Raw genomic sequence first — 12784 nt, forward strand, 5'->3', positions numbered from 1 at the left:
CAGTTCCGCTCTCGCTGGAACTGGCACACTGAACTCAGTGGGATTTTTTAGTGTTTTGTTTTTGATTCCAAAGGAAATGCAACACATGGCAAAGCTGGGTGATGCAACCCGTGCGGACGGTGGTCGTGCTTGGTGCTGGTTCGCGTTCCATTCTTCCTCGAATTGTCGAATAAAGTATTGTTTAGCGGAAAACACTGTCCGATTCCGCAGAAATGTCGAAAGTCGATAAATTATGCTTGCTGCTCCGATCAGTTCAGGATCAGCCCGGAGTTTGGGTGAAGAATTGATCAATTGACACGGTACACTGTACCGAGGCATCAGCCTGCCAAGCACGTGACTCGCTATGCTCACTCGAACGTCGAGCATGAATTATACGTATGATTGGCAACCTAAATACCCGAAGTAAATGTTGCGCACGGTATTCGCCGAGAAAAGGGCACCACAGGCCGCCAGCCAGTCAGCCAGCCAGCCAGTCAGGTGGGACGATTATGCATCGAGCTGAGCTGAATGCATGATTTTAGAGCATTATCTCTGGAGGGTGGTCTCTGTCTTGCGTCGATGAAGTATGCAAATTGGCTCGGTCCTGGGAGCACCCCGGAACATCCCATTGACATGTGCGTCGTGTGCGTAGCGATAATATGGCTATTAAAATTTACATGTCCTACGGCCTACGTGGTTTTGCGGCAAACGTCCGTTATTGGAACGACTTTTCCCAGCCCGATTCCCGGGCCGGGCCAGGGGTCTATTAAAAGCCGTGCTCCTGCGCTCCTGCGAGACCCGACAGCAAGCGGCCCAGATCTATCGGAGGAAACACTGCTTGACTGGAAGCAAGTTATAATCATGGCCAATTATCCTTCTGGGGGTGCCTGCTGGTTCGCTGAAAAAGCGTGCGTATGTTAATTAAGCCGGAGCTGCTAACAACAGGCCGGTTGCTCAGTTGCTGATTGAAAATCCAATCCCCAGCGACCGATGCCTGCGAAGGATCCCTTCCCCGATTTGCACACATCAATCAGCTATCGCGAACAGCAAAAAATAATGACAAAAACTCGACCTTGCCTATTGCTTTACAGAGTGTCCACCTGCGATGGATGGCATGGAGCGCTTCGCCTGCCCCACACCGGACCGACAGGGCCGGTACCGGTGTATAGACGATCATGTGCTGTGCGATGGTTTCATCGACTGCCCCGAGGGCGAGGACGAGGACCGACAGGCGTGTATGTTCTACAAAACGGTGAGTACCCTGAGCGGCTTGCCGATAAGATGCCGCCCCGCCCCGAATGATTAATCTTTAGTTCTCTGACGCCACGCCACGTGTGCCGATGGAGGCGCCCGGTGGCTCGTGGTTTTGATGTGTCTAACGATGGACGATGTACTTTGCTTCACTCTGTCGTTGGGCGATTTCAATTAAGCCCTCCTTGAGCCATAAATCTGGATCAAGGGCTTGGCTTTTTCAGTTTCTGGTTTTTTTGTGGGGTCCTAATATTAGTGTTGAGGACTAACAATGCTAACATTTTTTCCATTTCACCTTCTCCACCACTAATCTCTAACCCACCGCTAACACCACTCTCGTCCATACTCCTTCTCTATTACAGACAAAAGCACATCTCGATGTATTAGCGGACGCCTTATTGAGATGGGCCCGAGGCCGTTAAATTGTACAGAGTTCACTTACGCGCGCGCGCGCCCACCCAACCACACTCCTACAGTGTGACAGGGGTGGCCTCCCCCACGATTACCTAGAGAAAGTGTATGCGAGAATCAACGAAACCGCGAAACACGGCAGAAGAAGAACAAACGCCGCAAACTCCCCGAGACACCCCGAAACACACAGGAGAGAGACAGAGAAAGAGAGAGAGAGAGAGAGAGAGAGAGGTAGATAGAGAGAGAATGGGAAATATGCGAAAAACACGCAATACACGCGCAAATACGCAATTGCATCGCCGCGAAACGCAAAGAAAACCTAGACCGACCGTGACACAAAAGCTGACAACAAAAGTCGACATACGGAATGACAGAGAGAGTGGCTGGGAGGAAGATGAAGATAGTACGCGAACAAGGCCCTAACACAAGAGTAGAGACCCGCCAGGGGACAGGTCAACCCAAAACGAGAGACCCTTAGGGGAGCCTCTCTTAAGTGGAAGCTAAGTACGTGGTGGTGTAAAAATATATTTGAAAGCTGTACATAGAGAAGCGAGCGAACGCAGGAAGGCGGAAGGAAGTGTTTGGGCGCCGGAACCCGGGCGGTGCTCGGTGCTCTACTCTTGCCAATCGATTCTCTGGCGCACGGCGAACCCTTATACTCAGCCTGACGGCCTGCCTCAACTGTTGAGAACACAGGCACAGATGAACACAACACAGCTTAAAGTGGGGCGACAGATGACTATATACATATGTATATTCATATAAATATATTTCTATATATGTACGTATATTTATGTGCGTATATACAAATATATTCATATATACATATATGTATACTTATGTTGTATCTACATATACATATATATATATATATATATTTATAGTGGAGACCTATTCGTAGGTCTCGGAGCCGCCAGCTCGCCGTGCCCCAGTGCATTAAGGTTGAGCCGGCGAATCGAATCGTGCACCGAATCTAATTCGGAACTATCGGGCTGTCAATTTGCAAACGTGAGCATGGATTGGTTTAAAGGTGACAAAAGTGATTGTAAATTACAAAAGGCGAAACTGGCCGAAGGCAAAAGGAAGGGGTACTGATGCAATCCTACCGCAATGCCACGCAGGATCGCAGACTGTATACTGAATACCAAATTAGGCAGCAATTATTTTATTGCTTATGCCATCCGATTGGGTTTGTTTTAGTACCGATAACAAACGCATTCTAACGTTGGTTTGGGTATTGAAAGTGTTTACTAAATTGTTTCTAAAACAGGCCGTTCGAGGCCGTTTTTTCTTTCGAAAGGGAGCCTTTTCGTTCAGCAACCACCAGCAACAACGATTGACCGAGGCGGTGTTGTGGTGTCGATCGAGAGCAGGCAAACGGGAATCAGGGCGAGTGAGGCAGAGAGAATAACAAGACCGAGTTCCGAAACGATTCAGACGATGCAAGCAAAGAAACTTAGTCTTAAGTCTCGTTACATTACGATTCTTGTACGTTTCACGAACATTTCATCTTTGCACAGCGATCCATTGCCATCTTTAACAAGACAAAACGCAACCCATGGAGAACATTACACACACGAACACACGCACACACACACGAACACCGTGACACGCGAGCACACGAACTGATATAAGAACCTTATCACAACAACATTGATGCATTGAAGACGCAGCAGCAGCAGCTGAAGAAGACGAAAACTATTCTCATGGACAAGGCAGCTATATTGTATAGATAAGTCACAGTTTAAGAACAAACGAAACAAAAAACCAAACACACATAACGTAAATCTTAACACACAAATAGAAGAAGAAGAAGAGAAACGTCAGGCGCGCCCGTAGAACGCGATCGCTCGGTGGTACGACTAGTCCTAGCAAACAAACAAACAGGCCACACTGAAAACAAATTACTATCCAATGTTTTACGAGGCAAACAGCCAACCGAAAGCAGCAGAAAGAGGTTTAAAAAATCGATTAGCGGTTAGCGCGGTAACACACGGTATGGCCCCACAGGAGCGCCACAGGAGCGCCACAGGACAATTCCCAGGAGGGCCCGCTGCTTTAACTACTACTATTGAGCAGCAGCAGCAGCAGCAGCAGCAGCGCAGCGAATAACGCGGGAATACCAAACGACTGATGATGAAAATATAATTTTCATTTAGACCCCCTCCCGGATTCTGGAAAGAAGACCCGTGCAGAGAGAGAGAGAGAGAGAGCGAGAGAGAGGGCAGGGGTAGAGCACAGTGCTGTAAATGAACGCTTCGGATAGACCCACGGCGGACCGGCCCATTAGCAGAGGTGTTTAATGGTCGGATTCGTTGGATTCCTTAATTGTACCACCCTGTACATAGTTTAGTAGCTGCGCGATTTGTTGGCCCAAAACTCTGGTGGCCCAAGTTTTGTTTCACACGGTCAGAGAGTGTGGTGGTGTGTGATCCTTTCAAATTTAGTTAGAAAAAGTTCCTTGCAAAAGTTCTTTTATGATTTGAGATGACGATAAAGCCTAAGCCCCATTTAACATAAGCCCTGTGTTAGGTATGCCACTACCAAAGAATAGATTGTAGCTGATAACGAGAAAAGGGAAGTTGATAAAAACACATCAAAACGTGTGTGCAAACTACAAAATACCCACACGGACACACACACACACACAACAGAACACACAAATACACGGGTAGAGCTTGTAAATGCGCTGCTTTCATTTTCCGGCCCCCGAGCGGCGGGTTGAGATGTCGATACAAAAGTACATAATTAGGAGGTATTATAGGAGGTAGACAGGAGGCCCATGAAGCACAACAAACCTCCACACATACACACAACCACACACACATACACTATAGGAGTGATCTCAAATATTTTCTTATGTTTCTACAAACCAGAACAATGAACCCGACAACGCCCGAATCTCTCTCCTAGAAGTCGCATGTAGAAAAAAACACTCGCCACTCGCAGAAAAGCAAAACACAACAAAACACACACACACAGAAACACACCCACTTTCACCACAAGTTTATAAATGTCTATTTGCACAATATTATCTACAAAACCAAAAAAGGAACAAAAAAACATTAAATTAAACCAAGCAAAGAAATTAAAGAAGATCAATTAAACGAAACAAATGCAAACGCGATGCACGAAACCAACAATGTGTGAGTGAGAGTCTGAAACTGCAATATAAAAACCACGCATCGCACACAGAACACACACACACAGAAAGAGAGAGGGAGAGAGCAACACAAAACGGAAACGAACAAAATCAAAGACGGCGGCGAGCGCAGAAACTGAGCAAAGTGCGAAGCAATCGTCAGAAAGTAAGTCTCCTTCTCCTTTTCTCTCACTGTCATTCTCTCTCTCTTTCACTCGCCCTCTGTTGCACGGAACCGTGTCTGTGGCTGTGTGTGTGTGTGTGCGAATTTGAGCAAAAAAACCGGTGCAGCGATCAGACCGGAAGTGGGTGATACCAAGCTCGATCCTGCGACTAGCGGATCGCAAAATCCCACACACACATGCACACGGACACAGATGAAATTGTAAGATTAAGTTACGCGTAATAGTTTACAAATGCCGCTCCCCTCTGCTCAATTGTTTCGCTCGGTGATACAATGATGATGATAAACAAGCTCTCTCGGGCGAACGGAGCGTTCCCTTGGCCACCATCCATTCACCATCCTCCTTTCAAGGCTCTCTCTCTCTCTTTTGCTCTCTCGCTATCCCTCTCTGTCCCTCTATCAATTTGTCCATTCCGACATTCATTTCCATGCATCTTCATCGGGTTTCCTGCTCGCGGCGCTTTTCTCCGATCACCTCGCGGCCACCATTTTCGTAAGCTGCTTCCCTCCTTTTTGTTCGTTTTCGGTTTTCTCTCTCAAACTCATTGCACTAAATGTACTGGCCCTGTATTTCGGCAATTGCCCTTTTTTCAGTTTTTTCGCGGCCCGATCCGATCTGTTGCAACCTCATATGTTTCGTTCCGTTACAATGCGCGCTGATGTTGTTCGATGTTGTTTGCTGGTGACCAATGCATGACCATTACTATGTTTCCCCAACTACACATGGCGATCTCGCGGGCCCCTCTCGGCTCAAGCTGCACAGCGCTGGTTCTATTCCATGATTACTGCGATTGATTTGAATGGCACGAGATAGGATTTTCCCAGCTCTCGCAGGCTAAAATAGAAAGTAGGCGCATAACTGACGCATCTGGCAAAATTACGATCGGCAAAAGGGTGAAAGAGAAGGGCGAGAAAGAACCGCTTATACGCGGACGATCGAGAAGAAACATTTCATCGTTTGGGAGCCCATTTTCGGTTTCGTATCAGTAGCGTCGGCATTGTGGTTCCGTTTTTTTTTTTTTTTTTGTTCGGGAAACTCCGCCTCGAGCCGCCTCTTGCTGTTGCTCTCTTGAGTGCGGATTCAACATTTAATCAAGCAATTCGGGAGTCGTCGAAGTGAATCTCAAATACTAGCGTACTGTCCGAAAACAAAAACACATACGAGGTCACTGTGCTGTGGTCACCGTACCGCGACCCGACCGGAAAATGGAAGTACTTAAAAGTAAATTATAATGAAAAGACTGACACACTTAGTAGCGAAGCAAACCGAACCACATACAACAACAAAACAACATAAATGTAGCTAGAACCAGAGAACCAATACACACCAGAGTCTGTTCGGTAAAGAGAGCAAGGGAGTGACGATCGCACACAACATCATGCGCGCCTTAACACCTACCAAGCGCGCAAACACTCGAGTTTGTCCACTCCATTTGCTACTTTTCGGTTCCGATCCGATCGGAAACGCGACACACGAGATCGCCTGTTCTGTTTCTTGAAGCTTAGAAGTTCTGAAAAACGATGGGCTTTTGGAACTTCCGACCTTCAGGCGAGCAAAAAAACACCGGTTCGGGATTTGGTTCAAAAGCTGCTAGCTCCTATCGCTTGTGACGCGTTCGCGGTCACGGTGGGCTCCCAAACAATGGACTGGGGCGATCTGCGGTCCTGCAAAGGTGTGAGAACGAGAAATAAACATTACTGTCGTTACTGTCTTCGTCGTCGTCGAATGGAAATATTTGTTATTTATTGAAGTACGAATTAGACGCAAACCGAAAGCCGGTGTTGAAATGAACAAAAACACAGCCCGAGAAAGCAAGACTCATGTGCTGAAAAATGTTTAAAATAATGCGAAACAGACAGCAGCAGCAGCAGCAGAATTGACGAAAAACAAACAAACAAAAAGAGAACACAATGCAAAGCGCAAGAGAGAGAGAGAGCAAATCCAAACAATCAACACAATCGAATGTGCGCTGTAATGCTGTAACAAACGTGTAAAACACTCAAAAAGGAGAGTAAAAAGGTGTAAAAGTCGAGTGCCGTCGTGTGTCTTTCGTTCAATCGATCACTTCCGGATCGAAACGGATCGCATCGCAGCAAGAGGCCTAACAAATGGGGGAAAAACATACGAGTACACTACTTACTAGAGGCTTTTAAAAGCGGGCGGAGCAGCAGCATATTGCGCCCACCCCCCACGGGAGAGAAGGTTGTTGTGAGCCACCCGATTAGGAGCCCCCTAGGTTAGCTTACACACGATAAGGGAAGAAACCAGACAGACACACTCAGTCACACATTCAGTCAGACACACAGAAACCAGGCAGAAGGCAGGCAGACAGAGACAGGAAAACCCAACTGAAAAGTCATATTAACTAATTTAGATATAATAAATATATTACAATAAAACCAAAAACCACTTACAACACTTGGTTGCTCGTTTGATTTCGTTTTTCGTTTCCACTGGCCGTCGAGTGCGCTGCCTCCTACTACTTCGCTATTTACTGAACTGAAGGAAGGAACTGAAGGAAAATCAGGATCCCCCAGTCGTTCGGTGGGTTCGTGATCGAATGAGTCGTAGTTTAGACTAGAGCACCGGACACAAACACACACACACAACTCGCCACCAGCTCGCGATCGCGATGGGTCGGCTGGGTCTGCTGGATCCTTGCCCACACACAAACACACACACATACAGACACACACACACACAGAGACATCTTTCTAGTCGTTCTGTTTGCTCACGCACTCGCATGACCCACGCACGCACATGCCTATGTTTGTTTTCACACCTTCTCTTGCCACATCACCACCATCAACCACCGCCACCACCGCGCAACGCACGGCCCACTCTCTAGCCAATGTTGTCCACCAGCACCACCACCACCACCACCCACCGTCTGTCTCATCCGTACTCCGTCATCCTCCGTCAATTGATCCGAGCCGAGCCTAGCCTGAAGAAGGAACGGTCTGAATGGACGGAATGGAACTGGGTGCGCGCTACAAGGGCTAGAAGGGAAGCTAACGAAGCGAGCGAAAGCGAGTGAACTAAGTGCAGGCAATGGAGATGCAACTGCACACACACACACACACACACTACACACACAATAGAAAGCTTGCTGTTGCAAAGACCTCGCGCATGACAGAACTAAACACAAGAGACACTATAAAGCCTCCCACGCCGGAAAACCTGAAACGAAACCGTGTAGCTAGAGTAATGTAGGCCTAAGATGGGAGCCTCAGATGGGAGCATATCGGACGCATCTGAGCGACCGCAAAAACTGTCAGCGTGTCGGACGTCGACCCGTGAACGCGCACACGTGACACAACCAGCCACCAGCAGCTACCATCGTGAGGGTAAGTTCCGATCTATGTAACGAAGTTATTCAAATGCAAAATATCCTGTCCATTCAAATGTCACTACTACTTCTGGAAGCTACTATTAGGTGTAGGTTGTGGTTTATTCTTGCAGTTTTACAACAGCTGGTACAGGTTTTTTGGTTGAAGTGTAAACTACAACTTTGTAAAGCATCTGAAAATGTCGCCTTTGTTGTTCCTGATAAAGTGTTTTTGCGGGGAATACTTCTTCGTTACTGTTTGCACGGCTAAAAAGAAAGGGATTCTTGTACCGAATCGTTACTGGTGATGAACAGGGGAGTTATTACAAGAATCCTAAACGCTAAAAGACCTGGTCTTCCAGCCTGGTGAACCAGGTGCATCGCGAAATATTCACTTTGCCACGGTTATGCCATGCATATGGTGGGATATGAAAGGTGTGGAGCACTATGAGCTTTTAAAACCTAATGAAATTATTAATGGACAATCCCATCAACAATAATTAATGCGTTGAAAGCAAGCTTTGGTCATAAAGCGACCTGAGTGGGATAAAAGACATGATAAGCTAATTTTTCAACACGACAACGCTCGACCCCACATCGCAAAACAGATGACACCAGATGTTTCTCTAACGGACTTCTATTTGTTCCGTTGCATGAGTAACGATATGGAACCACAGCGAATCGCTTCTTATGAAAGTATTGTAAAAATGGGTGTCTGTTTGGATCCCTCCTAAAGCTAAGAAGTTCTATCGACACGGAATCGAGGAATTACCTGAAAGATGGGAGAAAATAGTAGCTAACGAAGGTCACTACTTTCATTAAGCTAGTCATACATTTTGTTATTTCAGTTAGGCCTCAAATGTCGAATAAAAAGTGCAAGTATTAAGTCCCAAACCGATGCCGATGGTTTCTTGGATCGCGGCGACTCCAGCTAATCTGATCGCTCGCGCTTGATGACTTTTGTCAACGCCTTCTCAGTCTCCGAGTCTGTCGCCGAGGTGAATACAGTTTTGGGCCGTATGCGGTGCGTTGGCCTAAAGGTCGTTAGAAGCATTCGAAACGCTACAAAGTTAACGATCTTGTTCATCTTGTAAGGCCTCTTCAGGCTCCAGGCTAAGAAACGTCCACAAACAGGACTCGAGGTGCAATTGCGAAGCAGACTCCAAATCGCCACAAGCTGTTCGGTCCAAGTTTATCCACCGCCAACGAGAATGGAAACTCCAGCTCCGGACATGTTTTCCTCTGCGAGCCGCCACACAAATTAAAAAGGTCAATCGTAAGGAGCACAGTTGATGGTGGTCAAACGTTGTGTGCTCTGCAGAACTAGTACGGTGCAACTTCCGGTTTTATTTCATTTTCAGATGTTCTGCTGCCTCGTTGTGTATCGATCGATCACACGGAAACGGAGAGAGAGCGCTCCGTGGGTCGGTGAAAGCCACCGCCACGAGTCTTATTGGTTCGTGAAAGCGTAAGAGGATTGGGACAAAAAAGGCTTGCGTTGCGTGCACGCAACAGACCCTGGCGGGGGTCTTCCACGAAGAGACCCGCCGGATTCTCGCCGGGCCAGCATGCAACGTGCCGCGACTTCCTGAAGTGACACATTCACCACTGCGTGTGGGGGAAATTAATTTGAAAAACTGAAAAGGGTGTAAAAACGGCACCTGGTTTGTAATTAGTTTGCTGCTGCTCCGGATTAGGTGCACCGCGCGCGCTGGTACGCGCCGTTGCATTATCGTCCCTGTTTTCGTCCTTGTTGCCGACCACATTGTGTCCCGTTATGTGGTGGTCGTTATGCTTTCACCATCGCGCCCGCAACCGACCCATTCGGTGGCGGGACCCGATTCGAGAGCGTGACGTCAACAGGTTTAATTGATTCAATTACTTTTTCTCGGCTGACCGAAAAGGGGCACCATTTCTCCGGCCATTTTTATGGTGTTTGGCGGCCCATCCCCGGCGGGTGGACCTCCTTCGCGCCGATTTTCTTCTTCAGTTTGGCAAGAGAAAAAGAAAACCCACGGAACGGGTCCGGAGCCGGATCCATCGCCGTGGATCCGGCCCGGTGAATGGGGCCGGAGCGCGAAAAGGTATTCGGGTGGCTAAAAATAGCCTTCGGCGCGCCCGAGCCCGCTGTGGCCGCTTTTACGGGCCCACTTTGTCGAACCGAAAAGGGCTGCCGTTGTTGATGGGGCCACAGAGGCACGTACACGCCTCTGGCAGAGAGGCACACAAACACACGCACGCAGGCACGGTGCGGCACGCCACGGCACGGTCTCGCTGTCATGACCCCGCCACCGTAAAAGGCAACCATTTCGATTAATCTTTAACTAAGCTTCCCCGCCACGGAGCGCCTTCGCCGGCGCGCTTACCGTGGGATTGATGGCGGGTCCCGGGACTGATTTGGTAGTGGAGCCATGAGGACCTCGTGTGCGTCTCGGAGCCTATTTCTGGCTTACTGCCGGCCAGCCGGTCGGCCGTGTGCAAAATTAGAGCAAAGCAATTGCGCGTCCCGGACAACCTTTGACGATACACACACACCGGGTCCGGATGTGTACGATGCAGATCATCTATCGTTTCGCAAACCCGCGATTCTCCCTCCTTTTTACGTCATTTCGCCAGCGCCATCGGAGGTCCCCAAAATAGCCCTCGAAGACGACGAAAGCCGAGCACACGATCAAGTGGCTTCGTTCGGTTTTTTTATAAACTCTTGAACGGGTGAACCTCCCCCCCAACCGGAGTCCGTTCATAATGAGACCTCGGCACGCGATTTTTGAGGTCGAAAGGCTGAAGCGTCTAAAGAATGGATGGGAGACCAGGCGAGAACTGGGCCACCAGGGGACGGTCGGGAAGGGAAGATAATCGCCCTTTTTTTCCCGGATGCACGCACGCACGCACACAAGCTTAGGTCGCTTCATTACGAAAGGGGCGCCATGGGCACCGGTCCATGTGATCGCGATCAGGGAAACGGGGTTTTTCTTTAATCCATCCACATATGACCATCACCACCCGTACGCACTAGTGCCTTGAGGAGACGGTTTAAAGACACAGAGACACAGGGGAGCATTCGGAACGTTGCGCCTAAATGCAGGCAATTCGTAAGGTATGCTCGGCAGGTCGGGCCGTTAAGACGGCAAGCTGAGATCGGTACCGATCCATCGGCTTTAAGGAATTTCATTAGCGATACAAACGTGCCGGTGCCCTCCGCGACTGTCCGCGATGTCAAGAGTGCTCCCCGAAGTGCGCGAGTCCCCGAAAGCTTTCACTTTTTCCACATCCACCTGTGGCATTGGTCCACCAGCCAGCCAACCAGCCAGCCCTGGGCCACTGTTCTCTAATGTTCTCATATTAACGCAAGATACGCGACATCGTCAGCATCGTCATCATCGTCAGGCCCAACGCGCGGACGGTTTAATATCTCCCCGGTGGCTCATTTGGGGCGAAAGTATCATAAACAAGCGCCCCATATGGTGCCGGCCGGATGCCGGATCACCGTCGCCGGGAAGCATCTTGTTGTCGGCTTGTCACACGCCCGTGGTGCCGTGCCGTGTGACATGCGTTTGACTTGTTCCGAACCATTTTCTTATTTTCCGGTGCTGGTAGTTCCGGCATAACTCATCAAAATACTTGGGCCGCGTCCCGCGAGGCGCCCGCGATGAACAAAACTTTTTCCGGCGTGACAGGGTGAGAAAATTGACGGCCCCTGGACGGGACGGGCGAAGGACGAAAACGCACCTGGAGCGCCGAAGTTTTCGCCCCTTGCTCGTGTCACGGAAAACTCCAGCACACACACACACGCAGGTCAGGTTCACCGCACAGAGAGAAAGAGAGAGAGAGCACACTAATCTCAAGTGAGAAACAAAATAAAGGAAAACTTCGGCCACATTTGTCCGGGCATAATTGAGTGACTCCAGCTGCGAGTGCGTGTGCGTGGAACTAAATGAATGTTTTTCCAGCAACGCTCAACACGCTTGCAATTGATGGAAATCTTCCAAACCGACAGAAGCCGGATCAGCGAAGCCGGCTCGTTGGCAACTGCCGAAACGAAAGCAGAATGCTAAGAACCTTGTGGCGCGCGGGCCGCAAAGAAAACCGCACCGAATCAGTGACAAAGTTCGCAGCGAATGGCAAAGAAAAAAGGTCCCAAATTGTTGTCGCTAACCAACCGCGCCGCTACTCATATGTATTTTTGTCACACAATGTCACACCCAGGCCAGGCACCGGTCCCGTTAGTCGGTCCTAAGCGCAGCACCACGACACCAGCACTGAGCACCGCGGGTTAATGAAAAACTCCAACTTTTGCAGGCGCTTTCCACAGGCGGTTCTGTTCTTTGGAATTGACCCGAAGTTGGAATTGAATAAGCTTTTCCTGTGGCCCCTTGCCGAGCCCGAACCACCGAGCCCGGCGATGCGACGAAGAAAATCAATTTTCTCGTGCGAAAGTTTCGTTCGGTGTGCGCCGAACCAGGGCCTCGAGTTTGTATTTGCAAAATT

The 12784-nt window shown here is 48.9% G+C and overlaps 1 protein-coding gene across 1 annotated transcript in view; it reads left to right on the plus strand.

The window, feature by feature from the left end:
- Positions 1-1652, plus strand: part of LOC128267972 (uncharacterized) — a 29946-nt gene extending 28294 nt beyond the window's left edge. Inside the window, exons 2-3 of the mRNA XM_053004948.1 lie at positions 1071-1231; positions 1593-1652. Coding sequence (XP_052860908.1) covers positions 1071-1231; positions 1593-1652 — 221 coding nt within the window. The remainder of the gene's footprint in view (positions 1-1070; positions 1232-1592) is intronic.
- The last annotated feature ends 11132 nt before the right edge of the window (positions 1653-12784 follow it).

This window comes from Anopheles cruzii, chromosome 2 (assembly GCF_943734635.1).
Source record: "Anopheles cruzii chromosome 2, idAnoCruzAS_RS32_06, whole genome shotgun sequence".
In the NCBI taxonomy this organism is placed as follows: domain Eukaryota; kingdom Metazoa; phylum Arthropoda; class Insecta; order Diptera; family Culicidae; genus Anopheles; species Anopheles cruzii.